The 25,056-nt window shown below is 46.2% G+C and overlaps 1 protein-coding gene across 1 annotated transcript in view; it reads left to right on the top strand.

Annotated features, from left to right (window-relative positions):
• Positions 1-24,640, top strand: part of ZNF804A (zinc finger protein 804A) — a 359,904-nt gene extending 335,264 nt beyond the window's left edge. The window contains exons 3-4 of the mRNA XM_015411907.1: positions 13,232-13,362; positions 21,367-24,640. Coding sequence (XP_015267393.1) covers positions 13,232-13,362; positions 21,367-24,640 — 3,405 coding nt within the window. The remainder of the gene's footprint in view (positions 1-13,231; positions 13,363-21,366) is intronic.
• The last annotated feature ends 416 nt before the right edge of the window (positions 24,641-25,056 follow it).

The raw sequence follows: 25,056 nt of genomic DNA, 5'->3' as shown, positions 1-25,056 counted from the left end.
AAAAAAGAAGGGAAAGAAAGGCATTTAAACATGGCTGGGCTCTCTGCCTGCACTTCTCCAGCAGCCCTGGGGCAGAGAGGAGGCTTTCCCTGGTCAGTTTCACTCCCACAGCTGACTGGCCCAGAGTGAAATTGACTAGGGAAGCCAGGTCAGTATTCCACTACCTGAAAGCCGAAAAAGCCAAAACAAATCAAGAAACTGTATTCAGTATCCAAAAAGTTTCCTGAATTTGCATTTGGCTTTAGAAATACCGATAAATACCAATAAGGTATTTATTTGTGGGGTTTTTTGTTGTTGTTATTTGTTTGGGAAAGCCGAATGCACATCCCTATTCTGGACCCATTTTGAAATAATGGCATTGACCTTCAGCACTGAAGTGACTTAGGGCTAGGGGACTAAAGGACTTCCTCCATCCAGAGTTGTTCCAACAGGCATTTGGTTGAGGACAGCAACAGGGACAGTATGACACTTGGCACTCTCATATACTCCCCCCGTCCCTTGTGTCCCTTCCCCCTAGGGGGCCGGGGAGCTGAATTTTCCCCCTGCTATCTTGAAATATATATGGCTTTATTTATTAATGTGTTTTTATGCAGTTTTAATGTTGGTTTTAACTTAAATCATTATTGTATACTATTTTGTTGTAAGCCGCCCTGAGCCTTACTTGTAGGGAAGGGTGGCCTAGCAAACCTGATCTAATAAATAAATAAATAAATAAATAAAATGAGCCTGACCGTGGACTAGGAGCAGCAGCCACCTCCCTGCCCCGAGTGCCCATGCTAACGGATGCATTTTTTTGCATGTTTGTTTTTAAAATGATCTATTATGCATAAGTTTTAAGGGATGGGCACCACTGAGAGATTTGCACAAACAAACGGAAATGAGATGGGTAGGATTGGTGATAGGGTTGGGAAGGTCTGGGACATTAGGGGACAGTTACTGGTGAAGGTAGAGCTTGGAAAGGGGTAGGAGCTGATGCCACACAGTCCACCATCTGAAGCTGCCATTTTCTCCACAGGAACTGCTCTCTGTAGTCGAGAGTTCAGGACTAATTCTGAGGGGACTCCAGACCAGTGTTCCCTCTAAGCTGAGTTAGTGTGAGCTAGCTCACAGTTTTTTAGCCTCTGACTCACACATTTTTGTCTCAGCTCAGGAAGGATGGCTCTAGAACACACTAATGTATGCAGTAGCCAAATCGCTCATAAGAACATAAGAGATGCCTATGTTGGATCAGGCCAAAGGCCCATCTAGTCCAACACTCTGTATCACACAGTGGCCAGAAATACCAGTGCCATCAGGAGGTCCACCAGTGGGGCCAGGACACTAGAAGCCCTCCCACTGTTGACCCCCCCAGCACCAAGAAGACAGAGCATCACTTGCCCCAGAGTCCCTATCTATACCTTGTGGCTAATAGCCACTGATGGACCTCTGCTCCATATGCTTATCTAATTCCCTTTTGAAGCCGACCATGCTTGTAGCCGCCACCACTTCCTGTGGCAGTGAATTCCAAGTGCTCGCTCTCCTTTAATGCCAGCAAGCTCACAAAGCAGAATTTTTGCTCACAAAACTCCACAGTTTGGAGGGAACATTGCTCCGGACCCTACCTGGAGGTTGGCAACCCCAAAAGGTGACCTTCCCCGCCTTTAGAATTCCCTGCTGTAGGGAACATGGCTTGCCTTTTGTTCCTGCCGTTCCAAAGGCCTAGTGTCGCCATTTCACTTTGGAGGACAATCTATTGTAGACGAACACAATCCATTTTCTTTGCTTACTTTTATTTTTGTTTCGAAAGACTGAATTGATTTTCTGAAATGGTCATAGTTGATCTTTTTCCTTTGTTGATTCTAACTGTATTTTTAAAAATGCTGATTGCAGGGTTGATTGCTTCTATTAGTACATTGTTATGTATTCCTTTTCCCCCCTCTGGTTGACCACTATGGTGCCGCCACTGCTGTTTTGGCTGTTGTTACAGTTGTCATCTTTTGTATTGGTCTGTCATGCCGATTCATTTGGACAACACCCTGAGTGCTATTCTTAGTGGAAAGGCAGGAGTATAAAGCCTTAAATAATAAAATGCATTGTCCTGTTATGCCAGCAGATTTCTCAACTGGTGAGGTCTTCTAGGCATTGAGTGCAGGTGGTTGTCATGGGTTGGGGTGCCAGTCAAAGGGAGTCCAGAACAGGCCAAGGTCAGGAGCCAAGAAGACAGCGCAAAGTCCAAAAATCCAAGCCGGGGTCAGGAGCCAGAAACACAGAGCCAAGTCCAAATCACTAACCAGAAACGTAGTCCAAAGCCAAGCTGGGGTCAGGAGCCAGGAACACAAAGCCAAGTCCAATGGTCTAGGTGCAAGAGCCAAGCCCGAGTGGATGCTAGCAGCATGAAGCTGACCTGTTGCTTCCATGAAGAGTACTGCCCAGAGTGTGGAGTTCAATGCTGCTACCAATTAGCCAGCTGCACGATTGGCCAGGCTCCTGTTAGAACTCTGGGCTGGCTGAGTGTCTCCCTTGTAGCCTGGCCTCTCTTTGTCTGGTTGCTAAGTTTTGCTGCAATCACTCCCTTAAACATGTCACACATGGTGGTGAGTCAGGAGGACTTTCAGCTTGCAGTTCTTCCTTCTTATCTGGGCCAGGTGTGAAGACTGCTGTTACAGGCACTTGCCAGCTATCCTCCTCTGCTGCTTCAGAGGGGCCAGCTGTGGTGTTTGCAAGCTCTGCCAGCTCATCCTCATCCATGCCCATGACAGTGGTTATCTCTTCCTTCTATGGCTCCTTGAATGGAAGAGAAGAGATCTATGCATGGAAACCAGATTCCATGGGACTTTGGGACCTTCTGCATGCTAAGCAGAGGCTCTTCCACTGCCCCTCCCTTACAAAATCTCCCCCCCTCCATTTTATCCTCAGCAACCCAGTCAGGTAGGCTAAGCTCAAAAAGTGTGACTGAGCCAAGGTCACTGAGGTTGCCATCCCCCTACTGGGGGCAGGGATTACCCTGCTTTGGGGGATCCCAATCTGCCACCAGCCAGCTCACTGGTGGGGGAGCCCCACCCCTGAAGAGCCTCATCATGCTCGATGTGCCTGGCACAATGATGTCACCAGGTAGTTACATCATCACACCATGCATGTTGTGTGGGGATGCTGTAGCATTTGGCTAAAAGCTCTATGGTGATCATAGACTTTTGGGCCAAATGCTAGAGTGTCCCCTGCACAACATGCTCGGCACGATGATGTCACTTCTGGGTGATCTCATTATGGTGTGCATGCTTCATGTGAGTGCCAGAAGATCCTGGAACTCAGGCTGGAGCCCCCTGCTGGCAGCCAGGTAAGACCTGGCGACCCTAAAGGTCACCCAGTGAGCTTCCATAGCAGAGTGGATCACCCAGATCTCAAATAATGTTTACACGGCTTGCAACAACTTTCAGATAGAAGCCGTCTTCAGACTGGGGCAGCTGTTGCCCAAGATGTTCTTATCTACTTGTCACATTGCCAGATTGATATTTTGCCCAGCCAAGATGGCACCAAAAATAAACAAAGCAAATTATTAATCCTTAAACTGCAGCCTCAAGTGAATTTGCTTGGCTGGTTGATGTGGAACTGAGGAAGAGCATGGGACTGGGAAACGTCTAAGCAATCACACTCCTTCCAAGTTCTAAACCAGCCAGTGATGGATTCTAATAGTCCAAAACCCAGTGATCCAAAAAATATAGTCAACCATACTCATTGCTGCCCATGGCTTTGTGGCCGTACCACAGCAGTCTGTCCGTGCAGCTTCAGTCTTCAATGAGCCAACGCAGAGCAAAGGGAGTATAATTGGATTCCAAAGTTCCTTATACACAGCGGTGGCTTAGCAACACCTAACAAACTGCCTTGGACCTGCAGGGTAGCAGTCATTATATTTTCCACCTCGAAAAGGATGACTCAATCATCCAGTAACAGCCAAATAAATAGCCATGATACATATTTCAACATGCTTTAATTCTACAGTGTGTTTAAGACGTTTTGATAGCCCTGGAGCAAATGTGAATGATTAACAGAGGCAAAAACAGTGTTCTGCAGAAATGAGAGGAAGTAAAGGAAGATGCCTCCAAAATGGAACCAATATTCCAGATTCCCTGTACTGTAAAGATTGTTGTGTTCATCTGTGACCCCCCTCAACTTAAGGTGGCCTGCTTGGTATCTACTAAAGCCCATTCCTTCCCGATAGTGGCTCCCACCTTGTGATGAACAGACTGCTGTGGTACGGCCACAAAGCCATGGGCAGCAGTGAGTATGGTTGACCACACCCACACACACACACACACAGGTGTTCAGTCAATGCAAAGATGCATATCCAAAAAAAATCAGGTGTTCTTATTTAGCCTGTACAGATGGGCTGGAAAGGTAACTTTTAATCTCCGTAGAGATGTTCAAGATCTTTACTCCTAAAATATCTTCCCTTTTCCTTGAACATTTCATAATCACCACCTCTGCACTAGGGATACATTTGTGAAATCAGCCACTTTTGAATTTCAAAAGGTAGAAAAAGAAAGTAAAGTGCACTCTGGGGTCATCCTTGCATAATTTGTGGAACAAAGGAAGGCTACGGAAGAAATGGAACCTTATGGGGGGGAAGTCCTAAAAAATATGCCTTCTGCCCTGGAATGCAGTGATCAAATTCCCAGAGTCTGGACCAAAAAGCATAACCTTATACAGTTTTAGCCTATAACAGGCTCTACAAAGCGATTGCTGTCTTCACCTGGAGAATACACGCGCTAGAGGTCATGACTTCTTGAACTTCCAAGTCATTCTTTGCACCCAGCAAGGATTCCCAAAAAAGCCAGCACCTGCTACTGAAGTGACAAGTAATATCCATCAGCCCGCAAGTGTAATATTTCATTCCACTCTTCCTCAGCACATTTTTTCCTAAGGTTTATGAGAGCATATGAACAGGCAGATGGCACAGAGCAAGTGTCACCCAAAACGAGAGAGGGAGAGCACCAAAATACTAAAAGATAAATAAATTAGGTCCACGCGAGTGTGTGTGGCGAAGGGTACCGTACAAGGAAAGCGAGAGGGAAGGAAAAACTACTGAGCAGTGTTATGCTTGCTTGAGGTCGTTGAAGACCATGGGCTCAAAACACACGTGCTTGGCTGAAAGATTCCTCTGCATACCAGATGCTATGGACATACAGGAGAGCTTGCCAACTTCGCAGGGACATCCTGATGGGCATTGAACATAAGAACATAAGAACCTAAGAGATGCCAATGTTGGATCAGGCCAAAGGCCGATCCAGTCCAACACTCTGTATCACACAGTGGCCAGAAATACCAGTGCCATCAGGAGGTCCACCAGTGGGGCCAGGACATTAGAAGCCCTCCCACTGTTGACCCCCCCAAGCACCAAGATGACAGAGCATCACTTGCCCCAGAGTCCCTATCTATACCTTGTGGCTAATAGCCACTGATGGACCTCTGCTCCATATGCTTATCTAATTCCCTTTTGAAGCCGTCCATGCTTGTAGCCGCCACCACTTCCTGTGGCAGTGAATTCCAAGTGTTAATCACTCTTTGGGTGAAGAAGTACTTCCTCTTATCCGTTCTAACCCGACCGCTCAGCAATTTCATGGAGTGCCCACGAGTTCTTGTATTGTGAGAAAGGGAGAAAAGTACCTCTTTCTCTACCTGCTCTTTCCCATGCATAATCTTATAAACCTCAATCATGTCACCCCTCAGTCGTCGTTTCTCCAAGCTAAAGAGCCCTAAGCGCCTTAACCTTTCCTCATAGGGAAAGTGTTCCAACCCTTTTATCATTCGAGTTGCCCTTTTCTGCACTTTTTCCAAAGCTATAATATCCTTTTTAAGGTGTGGTGACCAGAATTGCACACAGTATTCCAAATGAGGTCGCACCATTGATTTATATAGCGGCATTATGATATTGGCTGATCTGTTTACAATACCCTTCCTAATAATCCCCAGCATAGCATTGGCCTTCTTTATTGCAGTCACACACTGTCTCGACATTTTCAGTGAGTTATCCACTACAACTCCAAGATCTCTCTCTTGATCAGTCTCTGCCAGTTCAGACCCCATCAACGTGTATTTATAGTTAGGATTTTTGGCTCCAATGTGCATCACCTTGCACTTGGCCACATTGAACCCCATTTGCCATGTTGACGCCCACTCGCCCAACTTTGACAGATCCCTTTGGAGTGCCTCACAATCCTCACTGGTTTTCACCACCCTGAACAACTTCGTATCATCCGCAAATTTAGCCACTTCACTGCTTACTCCCATCTCCAAATCATTAATGAACAAGTTAAAAAGCAGTGGACCAAGTACTGATCCCTGCGGTACCCCACTGCTTACCACCCTCCACTGAGAAAATTGCCCACCTACACTCACTCTCTGTTTTCTATGAACTAGCCAGTTTTTGATCCATAAAAGGACTTGTCCTTCTATCCCATGATTTTTGAGCTTACTTAGGAGCCTTTGATGAGGAACTTTATCAAAAGCTTTCTGGAAGTCAAGGTAAATAATATCTATTGGATCCCCCTTGTCCACATGTTTGTTCACCCCCTCAAAGAACATTAACAGGTTAGTGAGACAAGATCTTCCCTTACAGAACCCATGTTGAGTCTGCCTCAATAGGTTTTGTTCATCTATGTGCCTACTAATTCTTTCCTTAATAATGGTTTCCACCAATTTACCCGGTATCGACGTCAGACTGACTGGCCTGTAATTTCCCGGATCTCCTCTGGAACCCTTTTTAAAGATGGGAGTGACATTAGCTACCTTCCAGTCCTCAGGAATGGAGGCTGATTTTAAGGAGAGATTACATATTTTTGTCAGGAGATCCACAAGTTCACAATTGAGTTCTTTCAGAACTCTTGGATGTATGCCATCTGGGCCTGGTGATTTATCAGTTTTTAAGTTGTTTATCAGTTTTAGGACCTCCTCTCTCGTCACCTCAATCTGACTCAGGTCTTTCAACACCCCTCCCGAACTCAGCGGCTCTGGAGTGGGCAAGCACCTCTCATCTTCCACAGTGAAGACGGAGGCAAAAAATGCATTTAGCTTCTCAGCCATTTCCCTATCATCCTTCAATACTCCTTTTACCCCTTGGTCGTCCAAGGGCCCCACTGCCTCCCTGGCTGGTTTCCTGCTTCTAATGTATTTGAAGAAAGTTTTATTGTTGGTTTTTACGTTTTTTGCTATATGCTCCTCATATTCCCTTTTTGCATGCCTGACCACAGACTTGCATTTTATTTGCCATAGCCTGTGTTCTGTTTTATCAGCCTCACTGTGACTAGCTTTCCACCGCTTAAAGGAATCCTTTTTACCTTTTACAGCTTCCATTACTTTGTTTGTTAACCATGTAGGCTTTTTCTTATACCTGTTTGTGCCTTTCCTAACCTGCGGAATATATATTTTTTGAGCTTCTAGGATCGTAGTTTTAAATAGATCCCAAGCTTCCCCAATTGTTTTGACCCTTTCTACTTTTCCTTTCAGTTTCCTCCCCACGTGTCCCCTCATATCAGAGAAATTACCCCTTTTAAAGTTAAAAATGGTTGTGTGAGTCTTTTTGGCCAATTCCCTATTTGTACAAATGTTGAACTCAACAACATTATGATCACTGTTCCCAAGCGGTGCAATCACTTTTACATCTCTCACCAGGTCTTGAGTGTTACTTAGGACCAAATCAAGGATCGCCTCTCCCCTGGTAGGTTCCATGACCATCTGCTCCATAGCACAGTCATTTAGAGTGTCTAGAAACTCAATCTCTTTTTCCCGGCTAGAACACATATTGACCCAATCAATGTGTGGGTAGTTAAAATCACCTATTATTACACAGTGTTTTTGTCTAGTTGCTATCTTTAAGGCATTCATCATTTTATAATCCTCCTCTATCTTTTGATCTGGTGGGCGATAACAAACTCCCAGTGTTAAGTTTCCTTTTGGCCCCCCTATTTCAACCCATAGAACTTCCAGAAGCGAATCCAATTCACTTAGCCTCTCAATCTTTCTAGACTTTATACCCTCTCTGACATACAGAGCCACCCCACCTCCAACCCTTCCCCCCCTATCCTTCCGATATAATATATAACCGGGAATCACCGTATCCCACTGATTTTCCTCATCCCACCAAGTTTCAGAAATACCCACAATGTCTATTTTTCCCTCCGACACCAAGCACTCCAACTCCCCGATTTTACCTCGGACACTTCTAGCATTTGTATAGAAACAGCTGTAATTTCCCTTACAAGTTAAGCCTGCATCCTTCCTCTTGCTATCTCGAGTCGTTGTCCGGCAGTCCATGTCACCAGCCATGGCCTCTGTGGACAATTTCAATCCACCTCCCTGTAGAAAAGCAACCGGTACCCCCTCACCTCTCTCAGATGAGCCAACCCGAACCAGAGACTTTTCATCTCCTGTCGGCTTTCCCCCAATATTCAGTTTAAAAGCTGCTCTGCCACCTTTTTGATTTTAAGTGCCAGCAGCCTGGTTCCTTCTCGGGACAAGTGGAGACCGTCTCGCCTGTACAGCTCCCTCTTGTTCCAAAAAGTATCCCAGTGCCTAACAAACCTGAACCCTTCCCCCCTACACCATCGTCTCATCCACGCATTGAGACTCCTGATCTCTGCCTGTCTCTCCGGCCCTGCGCGTGGAACAGGTAACACTTCTGAGAAGGCTACCTTGGAGGTCCTGGACCTAAGTTTCCTGCCCAGCAGCCTAAATTTCTCCTCCAGGACCTCACGACTGCATTTCCCCACATCGTTGGTGCCGACATGCACCACGACCACTGGCTCCTCCCCAGCACTATCTACCAGCCTATCTAAAACACGCGTAATGTCCGCTACCTTCGCACCAGGCAGGCAAGTCACCATACGGTCAGTACGCGGGTTCGCCACCCAGCTGTCTACCTGCCTAAGGATCGAATCACCCACTACCAAGAGCCCCCCTCCCACCCTGCTCAGGGATGGTTCCTTGGTGCAAAAGGAGAGCCGCTCACCAGCTGGGGAAGAGGTCCCTTCTGAGGGCACATTCCCCTTATCCTCAGCATGGTGCCCTGTTTCCCCTAGACCCTCATGCTCCCTGACAGCAGCGGGGCTGCCAGATCCAGAGTGGGACGAAGCTAACAAGTCCCCGAGAGTCTTTTCTGTGTGCCTAGCTGACTGTCTCTGCTTCTCCAGGTCAGCCACCTTGGCCTCAAGGGAGCACACACGTTCCCTGAGAACCAGGAGCTCCTTGCACCGAGGACACACCCAAGACTTCTGCCCAGTGGGCAGATAGTCATACATGTGACACTCCGTGCAAAACACTGGATAGCCCCCAACCCCCTGCTGGCATTCTGGCTTCATAATTCTTTTAAAATAAATAAATATAATCCCCCTTTTAAACCCTTGGTATTTATGTGGGTTTTGTTATCAAGTCAAATTATTTTACGGGAAAGACAAAGAGCCTAGGGCCTTGTCTTTCTGGCTCTTTTTGGGCTTCTTACAGCGCCCCTAGTCTAAGAGTCCCTAGGCTAAGAGCCACAGGCAAAGAGCCCTTTAGCTCACCCTTCGGCTCGTGCCAGAGGCTCGTGCCTCTGCCAAGGTGCTTCCTTAAATAGAGGCCTCCCCCAGCAGAGGTCAGGCAGCAGCTATTCAAATTCAAATTCACCCAGGCACTCAATCACAGGCAAAACAATGCCCCTTCCACTTCCTCTCAATTACAGGCAATCCCAGTCAAACAATGCCCGTTCCTCTCCCACACTCAATCAGCCAGGACTCTGCAAGAACTCTAAGTGCTTCCACACACTGCTAAACACAGTTTTCCCACAAAATATCCTTAGCTGAATTCTCTCAGCTGAAAGCAAGTAAAAGAAACCCACTCACCTCTCTCACAGCTCTCTCTCCTGCTCCTGCTCAGAGCTCAGCTGGTCTCCTCTGCCTCTGGCAAGGTGCTTCCTTAAATAGAGGCCTCCCCCAGCAGAGGTCAGGCAGCAGCTATTCAAATTCAAATTCACCCAGGCACTCAATCACAGGCAAAACAATGCCCCTTCCACTTCCTCTCAATTACAGGCAATCCCAGTCAAACAATGCCCGTTCCTCTCCCACACTCAATCAGCCAGGACTCTGCAAGAACTCTAAGTGCTTCCACACACTGCTAAACACAGTTTTCCCACAAAATATCCTTAGCTGAATTCTCTCAGCTGAAAGCAAGTAAAAGAAACCCACTCACCTCTCTCACAGCTCTCTCTCCTGCTCCTGCTCAGAGCTCAGCTGGTCTCCTCTGCCTCTGGCAAGGTGCTTCCTTAAATAGAGGCCTCCCCCAGCAGAGGTCAGGCAGCAGCTATTCAAATTCAAATTCACCCAGGCACTCAATCACAGGCAAAACAATGCCCCTTCCACTTCCTCTCAATTACAGGCAATCCCAGTCAAACAATGCCCGTTCCTCTCCCACACTCAATCAGCCAGGACTCTGCAAGAACTCTAAGTGCTTCCACACACTGCTAAACACAGTTTTCCCACAAAATATCCTTAGCTGAATTCTCTCAGCTGAAAGCAAGTAAAAGAAACCCACTCACCTCTCTCACAGCTCTCTCTCCTGCTCCTGCTCAGAGCTCAGCTGGTCTCCTCTGCCTCTGGCAAGGTGCTTCCTTAAATAGAGGCCTCCCCCAGCAGAGGTCAGGCAGCAGCTATTCAAATTCAAATTCACCCAGGCACTCAATCACAGGCAAAACAATGCCCCTTCCACTTCCTCTCAATTACAGGCAATCCCAGTCAAACAATGCCCGTTCCTCTCCCACACTCAATCAGCCAGGACTCTGCAAGAACTCTAAGTGCTTCCACACACTGCTAAACACAGTTTTCCCACAAAATATCCTTAGCTGAATTCTCTCAGCTGAAAGCAAGTAAAAGAAACCCACTCACCTCTCTCACAGCTCTCTCTCCTGCTCCTGCTCAGAGCTCAGCTGGTCTCCTCTGCCTCTGGCAAGGTGCTTCCTTAAATAGAGGCCTCCCCCAGCAGAGGTCAGGCAGCAGCTATTCAAATTCAAATTCACCCAGGCACTCAATCACAGGCAAAACAATGCCCCTTCCACTTCCTCTCAATTACAGGCAATCCCAGTCAAACAATGCCCGTTCCTCTCCCACACTCAATCAGCCAGGACTCTGCAAGAACTCTAAGTGCTTCCACACACTGCTAAACACAGTTTTCCCACAAAATATCCTTAGCTGAATTCTCTCAGCTGAAAGCAAGTAAAAGAAACCCACTCACCTCTCTCACAGCTCTCTCTCCTGCTCCTGCTCAGAGCTCAGCTGGTCTCCTCTGCCTCTGGCAAGGTGCTTCCTTAAATAGAGGCCTCCCCCAGCAGAGGTCAGGCAGCAGCTATTCAAATTCAAATTCACCCAGGCACTCAATCACAGGCAAAACAATGCCCCTTCCACTTCCTCTCAATTACAGGCAATCCCAGTCAAACAATGCGGAGGTACTAGTTTTTTACTCTGCATCTTCAGCGGGAAGCCTCAGGTTAGCCATGGGAGCTTTACGTTTCCCAGATGTTGCGGTGTGATCGCGCCCGTAAAATCCGCCTACCATCCGTATCGTCCCGCGCGGCAAATGCTCCGTGTGACCGCAGCCACAGTAGTTTTAGATTTACTCTATATCAGTTGTAGACTGTCTCCCACTAAACTAGAGACCAAGAGGGGGAAATGTCACAGACCACACTGACCTGGAAATGAAGGAATCCTATTGTATCTTAGAGAGTGTTTCCTCCTCCCCATTTATTAAGATCTATGTGTGTTGTCTCATTCTATGTTATTTCTGTAGTAAATAAAATTCACTACTAGAGCATGAGGAATGGCTTTTTCGGTGGTGGCCGCCACCTTATGAAATCAATATGTGGAGATGTTTTCTCAGTTTCCTCCAAGATCACATTTCTATCACAGGCTAAAATAGGGTTGCCAACTCTGGGTGGGTACATTCCTGGAGATTTGGGGGGTGGAGTCTGGGAAGCACAGAGTTTGGGGAGGGGAGGGACCTCAGCAGAGTATAAGGCCATAGAGTCCACCCTCTAAAGCAACCATTTTCTCTAGGGAACTGATCTCTGTCATCTGGAGATGAGTTGTCATCAGTTGTTGGTTAAATGTTTTCCTTTCATAATGCTTTCCCTCGTGGGTCTGAGAGCAACTGATTATTGTGCTTTTTAAAAAGCCAGTTTGATGTAGTAGTTAGGTGTGTGGACTCTAATCTGGGAGAACTGGGTCAGATTCCCTACTCTTCCACATGCAGCTGCTGGGTGACCTTGGGCAAGTCACAGTTCTCTCAGAGCTCTCTCAGCCCCACCCACCTCACAGGGTGCCTGTTGTGGGGAGGGGGAGGGGGAGGGAACGAGTTTGTGAGACTCCGAGAGAAGGGCAGGGTATAAATCCAATGTCTTTTTCTTGTTATGCTTTTTAAAAAGCAGTATTTACTGCTCTTAATAGCTCTGTCGGCTGTCTAAAATCTAGGCATTTAACCCTGGAGATGGATACAGTCATGAGCCTTTGGCATGAACCCAAAGGCCTATATGAGTAGGACCAGTGTATGCAGAACTAGCCCAGGCTGTGATGAATTGTGCTGGTTGTTTGCTTTCTGGCTGTTAATTTAAATTGTATCTTTGTATTTGGGAAGCTGCTTTGGGTCTCCACAGGGGAGAAAAGCAGAGTCAAAATACTTAAATAAGTACTTACTGTGTTCTGGTCTTTCTAGTGTGCTAAATAAGGGAAGGCTATATCCGTATTATTTCAGATCCAAATGTGATTTTTGTCATGGGGCCATTACTGCGAACCATTACAACAAATTGACCACTGATAGTTGCATAGCCTACACACACCCTGACAGGAATTCTTCCTCATACAATAATTCACTTCAAGGAGAGTAGTCCTGAAACCTGAATTACTTACCAAACAAAGCAGTACCTGTGGATACATTCATGGGTGGTTTATCTGTGTCATTTATTTTGACTACTGCATCTTACTACAGAAAACACATAAGCAATCAATGAGAATACAACCAAAATCCTATGCGAATCGAACAAAACAGCCCTCTTGCAACAGGAATGCTATGGTGAATTCAGATGCTCTTTTCAGTGTGTACTACACGCACAGTAATCAATTGCTTCCATAAGAACAGAAAAAATAATAGGCTCTTAATGGGATGTTTTGGAGTGTTCTCATAGAGTCCCATTTGCATTAAATATTTCTCTTTCTTCCCTGCTTCCAATTATTTTTAATAGAGACTCAAGGAGCTAAAACAGAGGGAGTTTGCGCGAAACGTCGCCTCCAAATCGAGGAAAGACGAACGGAAACAGGAAAAGGCTCTTCAGCGATTGCACAAGTTAGCTGAACTCCGGAAGGAAGCTGCATGGTAAGTGGGAAGTTATGAAAGAGTAAACAGAGTCAGAAGGGGGAGGAGCTACCTCAGCCCACATGGGCAATGTCTCCTGACAATTTAACTCTGGAGTCAGGGGGGGAAAGGATGTTTCCATTGCACTTGCTGAGCCATATGTGTCAATTAGATTTGCCCCTCCGTGAAGCAATAAATGTTTAACATTACTTTTTCATCAGAGCTAAAATGACAAGTATTTTAGTTAAAAAAAACACCATGTTGTATATATATTTAATACAGGCAAGACTAGTGGAGGAGCCCATTAGGGAACTAGGTCAGGTGCTTGAAGCTTGGCAAAACTCCATTGTTGAGGGAAGCAATATACCATGTTGCAGTTAGTTAGCTCAGTTATTCCATGGCATTTGACGTGGTTTATGAATTACAACCTTAAGCACCTTGTCATTAGTGGTTGCTAATACATTCTGTAGTGGCGATTTGCTATGGATATCCAGGGCTCTTTTTGTAGAAAAAGCCCAGCAGGAACTCATTAGCATAATAGGTCACACTCAACAGCAGAAACACATTAGCATATTAGGCCACACCCCTGACAGTACAGCTCATTAGCATATTAGGCCACAACCCCGTGTTACCAGAAGTGTGGTCATCCAGCCACACTCACCTTTTGCTTCTTATTCTGTTTACCTTGTTTGTTGCGGCCATACAAGGGAAAACTCTATGGTTTTCCCTTGTATGGTCGTGGCCCCGCCCCCAGCGTGCCCGGTGTCAGGACGTCACTTCCCTGTGACGGGCATGCGGCGCGCGCGCCGGGATCCGCACAGGAGTCCCCCACTGGCAAGGTAAGTGCCACTTGGCAACCCTATTCTGTAGTGGTGATTTGCTATGGATATCACCATCATCATTAAAATTTCTGGATCACTAAGTCCATGAATACACATGGCTGTGGACAATTTACAAGTTAAAAACAGTGCAACATTTCAAATTAAAATCAACAAAACAATTATCCTTAATTTATGGCATCCTTAATATCATCAAAAACCTACTCTGGCTGTTCTTCTATCTCATGGCCACATTAAAGAGGAGGCCGAAGCGGGCAGAGTGGAAGAAAAGAGGGTGCCAGCTATGATGGGAAACCGATGCTGCCCTCAACCAAAAGCCTGGCGGAACATCTCTGCCTTACAGGCCCTGCGGAATTGGCAGAGAATTCCCCCAGGTCAGAGCCAGGGCCAAGAAAGCTCAGACAGGCAATTTTTATACATGACCCTTGATCACTTAAGGGCCTCCATCACACAAACGACACCCCAATATCATCTTTGTGAACAAAAACATACAGTGGGCTGGATCCACCCTCCCCCACCCACGCCATTCTGAGGGAAGTTGCTTCTACTAGTGGAAAGGGTAGGTTCACCATTTCTGCAGATTATCCCTCGAGCTGCAGCCCCAAAGGTCTCCCAACCTCAGTGGCAGCTTTGGAGGGGCATAGAGGACCGAGGACCTGATGTCCAGAATTTAAAATTACCCAACTACACCACTGTCCCTGCAAAGGAATTTGGATGCACACAACTGGTCTTCAGGAGGATCTCAAGGAAAAGGTTGCTACTGAATGAAGCGCTGATCGATTTTGATCAATTGATGGAGGGAACATGAGAGAAGAGGCCTCTCTTGCATGCTCTAGAAACTGTTAGCACTGGTGGAAATACAGGTGGAAAGAGAGAGAGGGCAAGTTATAAATCAGGGCTGATCTTTGGAATGACATCATTTCCCATATAGGTAACTCCACACAATCCTCTTCTAATACTATGCCCTGCTTCTTTCCTTGGTTCTTGCTTGTTCTACCTGAAATCCAAAAGCAGCCTTCTGCACATGACCCCTCTATCCATCCAGTCAATGTGTGGAGAGGGAGTAGGGTTGCCAGCCTCCAGGTGGGGCCTGGAGATCTCCCACTTTTACAACTGATCTCCAGTTGACAGAGATCAGCTCCCCTGGAGAAAATGTTGGTTTTGAATGGTGGACTCTATGGCGTTGTACCATGCTGAGGCCCCTCCCCTCCCCAAACCCCGCCCTCTCCTGGATCCACCCCCAAAGTCTCCAGGTATTTCCCAACCCAGACCTGGCAACCCTAAGAGAGAGAGAGAATCAAAGCATGCAGGTCCCACCCCCACTGTGTACATTCCCTCTCCATGATCAGGAACATTCAGAAAGCGGTGTCCCTGATCATGCACTTTAAAGGATCTTGCGACCCTTTGTAAGGGTGTATCTCTAAGAAAAACAAAAATGAAACACCCCATTGCCTTTAGCTGAGTTAGCAGCAGTTCCTCAATGTCAGAACCCATAGATAGCATTGAATCAACACACACAAATGTGCGAAGACTTTTACAGCCTTTATTGTAGGTGTCTTCACAGATTCCAAGTGCTAATAGCATTTACCTCATCACTGCAAATCTGAGTCTCTTATAAGCTTGCCATTCCCTCATGGGGGTGGGGGTTTGCCCGCTTTTAGGGTGCCCGACCCACCAGCTGAGATCGGACCAGTGAGGGGAACACCACCCCCAAAGTGCCAGGATTGTGCCAATGTCCCTGGTGCGTTGACATCACACAGAGGTGACGTCATCACACCAGGCACATCGCTGTGGGGACACTCTAGCACTCAGCCAAAAAAACCCCTCAATGGTACCATAGAGTTTCTGGCTGAAAGCTAGAGCATCCCACCGACATTGTGCCTAGTGCAATGACATCACTTCCAGGTGCCATTATGGCGCATGCACCAAAATATCCCAGATAGGAAGCATCGTCCCCCCACCGGCAAAAGGTAGGGCTCTGGCAACCCCAGTCTCTTAGCTCTTTCTAAATCGTCATTATGGCGCATGCGCCAAAATATCCCAGATGGGAAGCATCGTCCCCCCACCAGCAAAAGGTAGGGCTCTGTCAACCCCAGTCTCTTAGCTCTTTCTAAATTGATTGGCTGCCATTTTGAGGTAGTTTTCTGTGATACTGGCAGGCCACATCCATTTCTCTTTTGTGACATGGTAAAGTCACCACAATGTGGCAAACTTGTTTCTGTTTTGAGTGATAAATTGGGCCTACAAGTGGTGAGACCTGTGATTTGAAATACCAGAGAACTGTTTAAAGATTTACCGTGCTGACTGGAAGTTACAAGCCCTTGTTTAAAGAGCAAATCATAGATCTAAATGTTGGTGGCCTGGTAACCAGCAGGAGATGGAGGGCAGAGACATGGGGGAAGACAACCATCAGCAGTGGTGTGACATCACTTCTGGGAAAACCCTGGAAGTGATGTCATACTTTTTCAGAGATAGCTGGAAATTCTATCATCTTATCAGAGTCTCCAGAAATTCCTGCAGAGATGTGATGTCACATTAGGGTTTTCCCTGGAAGTGATGTCATAGCATAATCAAAATAGCCCTTTTTTATTTTTATTTGCTCCCACTGCTACTCAAAGCCAGGGACTAGGATGAGACATTTCCTAGCCCTGGTGTGAGACTGACCGCCCCATCCATAAGAAATATTTACAGACTAAAAATGCTAAGAAAGTGTCCTTTTTGCTGATTTACCACAGCCAAAAGAAATCCGAGAACTGGGCCTAGAGTGGCCAACCTCCAGGAGATGTCTCAGAATTACAACTGATCTCCAAACATCAGTTCCTCTGGAGAAAATGGCTGCCTTGGCTGGTGGGCTCTATAGCATTATACCTGGCTGAGCTCCCTCCCTTGCCAAACCCCACCTTTCCCAGGCTGTACCCCCAAATCTCCAGGATTTCCCAACCTGGAGTTGGCAAGCCCAACTAGACCTGATGCTAGACATTTAGTCTAAGTTTTTCAAGCATTAGCTGTACCAAACCTGAATTATCCAGCAACAAACCTGCTCTCCATTTTCCTAGTTTTTGATTCACTTTCCCTCTCTTACTTGGACCCTTTGGAGAGGTCTGCATTTAAAGAAATCAACATCGGTGGGTTCACTGAGTGATCTCCGGGTCCTTTCCTCAAAGATTCCGCGATCATTCAGGCTGCGAGCCACAAACCACCTGAGCTGTATTGCTTGGAAATGAAAGAACGGAGTTTCTTTAGCTGCAGTGCAGCCAAATCCATTTAAATCCCCGGACTCTGATTCAGCTTGTTGCCGACCGGGGCGCACATGGTTATTTTCCCTCTTACTCCTCAGGCCTTTGTAACCTTTAAATAACTCACAGCTAGAGGTTTGTATCTAACTCCCCATGCTGTGCTAATGATCATATTATACCTAATGGTATATTTATTAATGGTGTGCTGCGGAGAAGGTGAAGGACAATGGATCAGCCTATGTGTAAACATATCTGAAATTGCAAGCTGGACCCCTGGGGTACTGTATATGTTTAGATACTGCTATAAATGTTTTAGAAATACATCTGAAGAACAATGCATGCTACATCAGAGGAAATGCAAACCGGCCTGGGAGTGGGTCGCTGTGGCAAGGGTAACTGTTTCAAAGGACCCCAGGGGGTTCCCTACTTATCCTCACGCAACAATTTGTGCATCGAGTAAGAAGTGTTTAAAAGTCATTACACAATGGCTTGAAACCCAGCCTGCATCCCAAGAATCTCCTTTTAAAACAGAGGGGAGTGGACTGCAAACAGTGCAGTGCTAGGCAGAGTTAGACCCTTCTAAGTCTACTAAAGTCGACAAACCCTGCTGAGGACTGCATGTATACCATGGTCAATGATATGCACTTTCTGTGATATGCTCAAAGACAGTATGGCTAGGCAGAGCCAGTATGGTGTGACACAGGCTAGTGGACCTAAGTACAAAATTAAGAAGAAGAGATTGGATTTATACCCCGCCCTTCACTACCCAAAGGAGTCTCAGAGCAGCTTACAAACTCCTTTCCCTTCCCCTTCCCAAAACAGACACCCTGTGAGGTAGGTGGGGCTGAGAGAGCTCTTTCCAGAACTGTTCTTTCAAGGACAGCTCTGACAGAACTATGGCTTGCCCGACGTCATCCAACAGCTGCAAGTGGAGGAGTGGGGACTCAAACCCGGTTCTCCCAGATTAGAGTCCGCAGACTTAACCACTACACCAAACTGACTCTTATGACCAGTGTTCCCTCTAAGCTGAGTTAGTGTGAGCTAGCTCATAGTTTTTTAGCCTCCAGCTCACACATTTTTGTCTTAGCTCAGACAGGATGACTCCAGAGCAAACTAATTTATGCAGCAGCCAAATCACTTGTTCACAAGGTAGAATTTTTGCTCACAAGACTCCACAGCTTAGAGGGAGCATTCCTCATGACTGCTGCAGGAGGAGTCATCTACAAAATGTCACTGAGTGAGGTCATGCATAGCTCTAACAGCAACTCTTCGGCATGTCTTTTAAAATGAACATATTATTAAAAAAATACTTGTTGCTTACATACAGCTTACCTTCACTTAGTCAGTGAAGATACTTGTGCTATGGTGGCAGCTGGCCAATCAGAAACCCTGCTGGGCAAAAGCCACACTGGGCCCCACCCACTTTTAGGCTGCCAGCCTCTAAGTGGGGCCAGGAGATCTCCCACTTTTACAACTGATCTCCAGCTGACAGAGAGCAGCTGCCCTGGAGAAAATGGCTGCTTTGAAGGGTGGCCTCTGAGGCACATTACCACACTGAGGCCCCTCCCCTCCCGAAACCCCACCCACTCCTGGTTCCACCCCCAAAGTCTCCAGGTATTTTCCATCCCAGACCTGGCAACCCTACCCACTTTCTAAAGTCATTTGGTGAGTGCCCGAAAAGGTGTTGTTGGCCACCGTGGCACCCATGGATGCCACATTGTGGTCCCCAAGGATTGTCAGACTAGAACTGCAGAGCTTTGCATTTGAATCCCCACTCAGCTACAAAGCTTGCTGAGTGGCTGTGGGCCCATCTCTCTGTCTCTCTGTGTCTGTCTGTCTCTCTCTGTGTGTCTCTGTCTCTCTGTCTCTCTGTCTCTCTCTCTCTCTCTCTCTCTCTGTGTCTGTCTGTCTCTCTCTCAGTCCAAGCTACCTTCCAGAGGTGTTATGCAGTTAAAATGAAGGAGAGGGGGAAAAATGTATTGTCACAGACGTCCCTTTTCTGGCAGCTAGACAGACCAGGATCTAGGAAGCCACCAGAGCCAGCTTGGTGTAGTGGTTAAGTGTGTGGACTCTATCTCTGGGAGGACCGGGTTTGAGTCCCCACTACTCCACTTGCAGCTGTTGGATGACCTTGGGCAAGCCATAGTTCTGTCAGAGCTGTCCTTGAAAGAGCAGTTCTTGAAAGAGCTCTCTCAGCCCCACCTCTTCTTCTTCTTCTTCTTCTTCTTCTTCTTTCCGGGTACCTCAATTGCCAGACTTTAGTCCACCAGAAAAGGGGGAGAATCCATAAAAAGGATTATTCTCCTACAGAAAAAGAGAGTATTCAAAGGATTGTATCCTTTGTTGTGGTTTTTAATATAAAAGTGTATATGTATAGAAGAGGTAGCAGGTTTAAGGGACAAACATGGATAGAAAATGCAGGATACTCTTTGGAATCACTAGAGGCTCTCTGTCTTCCTTGGGTGGGGCAGTCGTTTTTCTAAGAAAAAGCTGAATAGTTATGTCTTCTGAACTGGCAAAAACAATTTTGAGCTACAAGGCCAGTTTTAGGGTTCCCAGACACCTGCCAGGGGTTGGAGCAGGTCTCCTGTTTTGGGGGCCTTTCCCTTGGCACCATTCAGCCAGCCAGCTGGGGGGCTTACCAGCAGCAAACCAAGGCTTAGGCCTCTGTTGCATGCAACAGGTTGATGTCACTTCTGGTGATGCGCAGACACTTTGGTATTGGGCAAAAACTTTATGGTAAAGCCGTCTTCTACCATAGAGCTATTGGCCAAATACCAGAGCATCCCCATGTAACCGTCAATGTGATGACGTCACTTCTGGTGCATGCCAGAAGTGATGTTGATGTGCCACCAGTGACAGAATTTCACAGGATAAAAAGATTCTAACACCCATACATGGGTGTTAGAATCTTTTTATCCATCGTTCTTCCTTAAAAAGTATTGACATAACCACAATAAAACATGAATGTGGACTGCTTATCCTAAAGACCTGGTGCTAGCACAGGGCATAGAACGATCCTATGCAGCAACAATTAGTATATTGGGTTCTGTACCCTCCAGTCTCTCCATTACATAGATCCAAGGCTAACTAAAAGAAGGGCTGAGGAAGAAAGGGGGAGAGCAAATGGCTTATATCTTATGAGCTTTCATCAGAAAACCTTTCTGTCTATGAGAGAAACCAAAGATTCCTAGCAACCCCTTTGTAACAACTAGCACTCAGCCAAGTTCAAGGAAAGCCTTGCAAGAAGAGTTTCAGTGTAATCCCAAGAACACTGTCCTGAGAGTGTCAATTTGAGTATAGGTTGCCAACCTCCAGGTGTGGCCTAGAGATCTCCCAGAATTACAACCGATCTCCAGACGATAGAGATCAGTTCGTCTGGATAAAATGGCTCTTTAGGAGGGTGGACTCTATGGCATTATACAGAGCTGAGGTCCATCCCCTTCCCAAACCTAGCCCTCCCCAGGCTCCAACCCGAAATCTCCAGGAATTCCCTAATGCAAAATAGGCAACTCTATGGTCCTTTCCCCATTTGCCTGCCACTCCGGATTTTCTCAATGTTTGAGTCCAGGCAATTTAGGTCCGCAGCAAAACAGCATCCAAATAACCCAGGGCAACAAATAACCCAACAACAGGCTGAAACCGGGCTGACCACTGAAGGGAAGTAATGCAGAATGGGGGGGGGGGACGGACCTGGATTAAAAAGAAGGTTGAATTTGATTTTAGTGCATGGAGGACACCACCATGAACATGGATTAAAAGGAGAGTGCAGAAAGGGCCCCTATTTGAGCACCTCATAGGAAGTGCCACTGCATGTGTGTTCTTTGCCACGAAAATGTTACGTCTGTGATGTGAAAAGGACATGCTGTGGTATTGCTAGCTGTATACCTCACATGCCTCTGAACAGTTTTTGAATGACATTGATAGAAATCAATTTTGTTTTGTTTTAGCGCACCAGGGAGCGGCCCTATGTTCAGATCCACCACAGTGACAGTCCGAGACCACTGTAACGAGATCCTCGTCAACTCTGCGAAAAACGAGCAAGAATTTGACTTCACGTTATTGCACAGCTCCAAAGCTCCCGGAGATGTTACCTCTGTTGCTGTGTCCACACCTGAAGCTGCAAAAAACAGTAAACCAGATGCTAGCAAGCCCGGTGATCCAATGCTGGGTCTCCATGGACAGAAGGTGGGGTTCTCTTTTGCTTTTCCCAAGAAGGCATCGGTCAAGCTCGAGTCCTCGGCGGCTGCGTTTTGTGACTACAATGATGACGCATCAGCTGAACACGGGCTTAGCAGGAGAAGTCGGTTTGTTCCTGGGCCTTCAGCTGCATCAATTGAAGAAACCAGTCTGGGTATGGAGGAAAAACCTAACCCTGTTGCTCCACTGACAGAAAAACACAGTGACAAACCAGAACTCACTCCGCTGCAGGACTCCAAGGAGCCACCTGTTGAGGAGAGCCCAATGCAAGAGGCCACTGAATTATGTTCCCCTCTTTCCCATTCAAAAGAAGCCGAACCTAGCAGTCTGGAGGGCTTTGGCACTGACGTGGATTCAACAGCCTCGACTGATGAAAGGTCCAGAGATGCCCCGGGAAGCCAAGCTCTCCCTGCAGAAAACAATAGTGACGAGCACATCGGAAATAAATGTGCAGGTCTTCCCATCAATGAAGATTGTTTTTCGCAGCAGGAAACGCAGGAAGGAAATGATCAGAACGTTGGTAGCGACTCACACGCTGCTGAAGACGAAATTAAGAAACCCTCGTCTGATGAACTGATTCCAGCAAATTCTGAAGGAGAAACGATAGCTCTGCCTTGTAAGCAGGAGCCACGCAAAAGACCCTGTGAGCCGTTTGTTCCTGTGCTTAACAAACATGGATCAACCATTCTTCAGTGGCCATCGGAAATGTTAATTTATACAAACACAGAGCCATCTATTTCATATAGCTGTAATCCTTTATGTTTTGACTTCAGGTCATCAAGAGCCAGCAAAAGCCTGGAGAGAAACAAACCTCAGGCAAATATGCCTAATTCTCCTCATAAAACTGATTCCAACCGGGGTTCAGTTAGAGATTATATGCATAAATCTCATTTGGTATGTGCTGATTGCGTAATTGACATTAATGCACCTCCATGTAGCCATGCAACATCAGTTTTGATGAATGGTTCTTCAGCTGAAGTTTCGAGTTCTGAAAAAAGCCAGGATGAATTGGCCTTGGATGCTTCTTGCAAGACTGAAGAGAAAGAGAAAGACCACAGTCTCCCAAAAGAGCCGCAAGAGGGCTCATCGACTGATGAACAAGATAAAAGATGGATCAAAAGAACACATGAAAAATGGTTTCATAAAACTCGGAAGAGGAAAAGAAGAAGAAAGCTATGTCATCACCATCATCGGGACACTGCCAAGGTGGATACTGGTATTTCTCCAGCACCTGAAAAACAAGATAATTGTGTTGATGTTAAGAAACATCAGAATCTTCCTAATCTTATGGAACAAGATATGAGTGAAACTAGACTGGATGACTCAGTTTCAGAACTGTTAAAGCCATCACATGAATCTCCTGGGGCTGAGAACAGTGATGACTGTGAAACCATATCTATGTCTACACAGGACCATGGTAACCAAAGTCCATGCCCAGCTTGGAATGTGAAAGATAACAGGGAATATTGTATTAACTCTGAAAACCTGTGTAGAAGGAGCAAGCCAGTTTCTCACAGACAATCAAATAAGCCAGGATTGAATTCTGGAAGATGTAATTCAGTGTATTCTAGACCCTTGTGTAGCTGGAGTATCAAAAGGTCCAGCAGTAGCCCATATCACAAACATTTAGGCCATTATCCCAGTGAGAAATGCACAAATCAAACACAGCCCATAAAGAGAGCCTATAATTCTCTCGCAGACGAGCCAGATTTTTTTCACCGAAAAAGAAGACATCATGCATACTCTTGTTCATCGGATGAAAGTTCAAATGCCCAGAGCTCCCTATCAGAGGAAAATGTGCAGCAAACATACAATTTTAGAGTATCTTGTAAGCCTAAACGTAAACGAAGGAGAAAGAGAACAAGAACTCATCATGTGTTGATAGAGAGGCCACCAAGAAAGACTATCAGTGTAGAGCCTCCAAAAGGAGTCTCCATATTCAACAACACTCCTAACATATCAGCTGAAGATACCATAGAGAATGTAAATCCTCCTTGCGTGACTGATTATGCAAACAGTACGGAAGAGGCAATACAGCCGATAGAAAGTCAACCAGCACCACAACCTGAACATTTACTGCCATCAGAAAACATCCAAGGATCAAACTGTTCCATTACAAAGAGTACTCCATATCTGGAAGAATCCACATGTTCCACTTCTCCTATTACTGAACAGAGTGTCCTGGCAGCAACTAAATCTATCAACGTGCTGGAAGAGAGAGAAAAACATGGAAACATGAGTGTTCCTGGCAGTCAACCTCCTAAAAAAGTGCCCAGTATTGAGAGGAATCTGGACCAAGCTCCACCTAAATCATATCTGTGCCACTACGAAGTGGCAGAGACCGTACCGCCGGGAAAACTTCACCCATCTGCAAATGAGTGGCTGCGGTATAATCCAGGTCTATTTAATACTCCACCTCCTTTGCCCTTTAAAGAAGCACATATAAACAGTCATGCTTTCTTGGCCAGTGAGCAAATCCTCACCCCATTCACCTTACCCGAACATGCACTGCTCTTGCCCCCCGAAAACCACGACAAATTCAAAGACCTTCAATGCGAGGCCTACCACCAGATCTTCCAGCAAAACATATTAGCAAATAAGGTGAAGCTGACCTTTCCTCCGGCTGCGCTCCCACCTTCGACTCCTCCTCTGCAGCCCTTGCCCTTGCAGCAGCCACTGTGTTCTACCTCTGTCACCACAATCCATCACACTGTTTTGCAACAGCATGCAGCGGCAGCAGCCGCAGCTGCCGCCGCCGCCAGTACATTTAAGGTCCTTCAACCTCATCAGCAGTTTCTTTCCCAAGTCCCCACTCTTTCACGGGCACCTTTACCTCATTTGTCGGTTGGGCCAAGACTTTGTCCCGCGGGCCACACAACCATCATAGGTCCACCTCAGCTGCCTCTCATTCCAGCTTCCGTCCTCCACCCTAATCATTTGGCTTTCCCCCCTTTACCCCATGCACTGTTTCCATCGCTTCTGTCACCGCACCCAGCGGTCATTCCCTTGCAGCCCCTCTTCTGAGCTTCATGTTGACCAGTTAAAATGGAAGGGTGTGTCTTCAGTGGAATAGATACATACATGACCAGCACCATTCATTAGATACTTTGACAAATCAATGAACCAAGATTAAGGGGTTACAAGAGCCTCCTTATCTGGGAGGTATTTGCTATTGGTGCAACAATGCAAACATTTATATGTAAAGTGCAAATTCATATTAAAATTAAAGCACTGAATTGGTACTAATACAAATGATATATATAGATATATATATAGATATGTATGTATGTATGTATGAAGATGTCTTAAAATATATAAACCTGTACATAAAATATATTTATAGTACTGTAAGTTATGTTATAAAGTATGCTCCTGGGTTGTTGTTTTTTTTTAATTCTACTTGTGTATTTGCACCTAAGTCATGTTTAGATAAAACCGAT

The sequence above is a fragment of the Gekko japonicus genome, unplaced genomic scaffold (assembly GCF_001447785.1).
Source record: "Gekko japonicus isolate JY-2015 unplaced genomic scaffold, Gekko_japonicus_V1.1 scaffold486, whole genome shotgun sequence".
NCBI lineage: Eukaryota > Metazoa > Chordata > Lepidosauria > Squamata > Gekkonidae > Gekko > Gekko japonicus.
Note: the sequence above shows the minus strand (reverse complement) of the source record. Positions and strands in the feature narration are given on the sequence as shown.